Source organism: Tupaia chinensis, unplaced genomic scaffold, assembly GCF_000334495.1.
Source record: "Tupaia chinensis unplaced genomic scaffold, TupChi_1.0 Scaffold000211_1, whole genome shotgun sequence".
In the NCBI taxonomy this organism is placed as follows: domain Eukaryota; kingdom Metazoa; phylum Chordata; class Mammalia; order Scandentia; family Tupaiidae; genus Tupaia; species Tupaia belangeri.
Window position 1 is genome coordinate 2,258,089 of NW_006159686.1, and position 365 is coordinate 2,258,453.

A 365-nucleotide genomic window follows, 5' to 3' on the forward strand; every position below is an offset into this window, starting at 1 on the left:
ATGTCCCCTGCCGATGGCGGTGACCTGCTCCTCCAGGGAGGAGGCAGAGTTCATGTGACTCTCCAGCAGCTCTGTCCGGTTGCTCAGCCCCACCCAGTCGTGGGAGTGACTCATACCCTCCTGCTCCTCGGACGGGACCTGCTTGTGCCTGTACTTGAGCGCGAAGGCCGCGCAGTTGATGAGGAAGACCAGGATGGCCAGGCAGAAGACGCCCAGCAGCGCGTACATGCCGGTCTCCAGGTCGCTCAGGCCGCGCGGGCTCTGCACCAGGTCGTTCTCCTCCAGCCCGCCGCCCGCCCTGGGGACGTCCGCGTGGGCCGGGAAGTTGGTGAAGTCGATGGGGATGTTCTGCAGCGCCTCCCCCC

The 365-nt window shown here is 66.6% G+C and overlaps 1 protein-coding gene across 1 annotated transcript in view; it reads right to left on the bottom strand.

The window, feature by feature from the left end:
• TMEM132C (transmembrane protein 132C) overlaps positions 1–365 on the bottom strand; it is a 72,795-nt gene that overhangs the window by 2,623 nt on the left and 69,807 nt on the right. Inside the window, exon 9 of the mRNA XM_027771378.1 lies at positions 139–357. Within this exon, the coding sequence (XP_027627179.1) occupies positions 139–357 (219 nt within the window). The remainder of the gene's footprint in view (positions 1–138; positions 358–365) is intronic.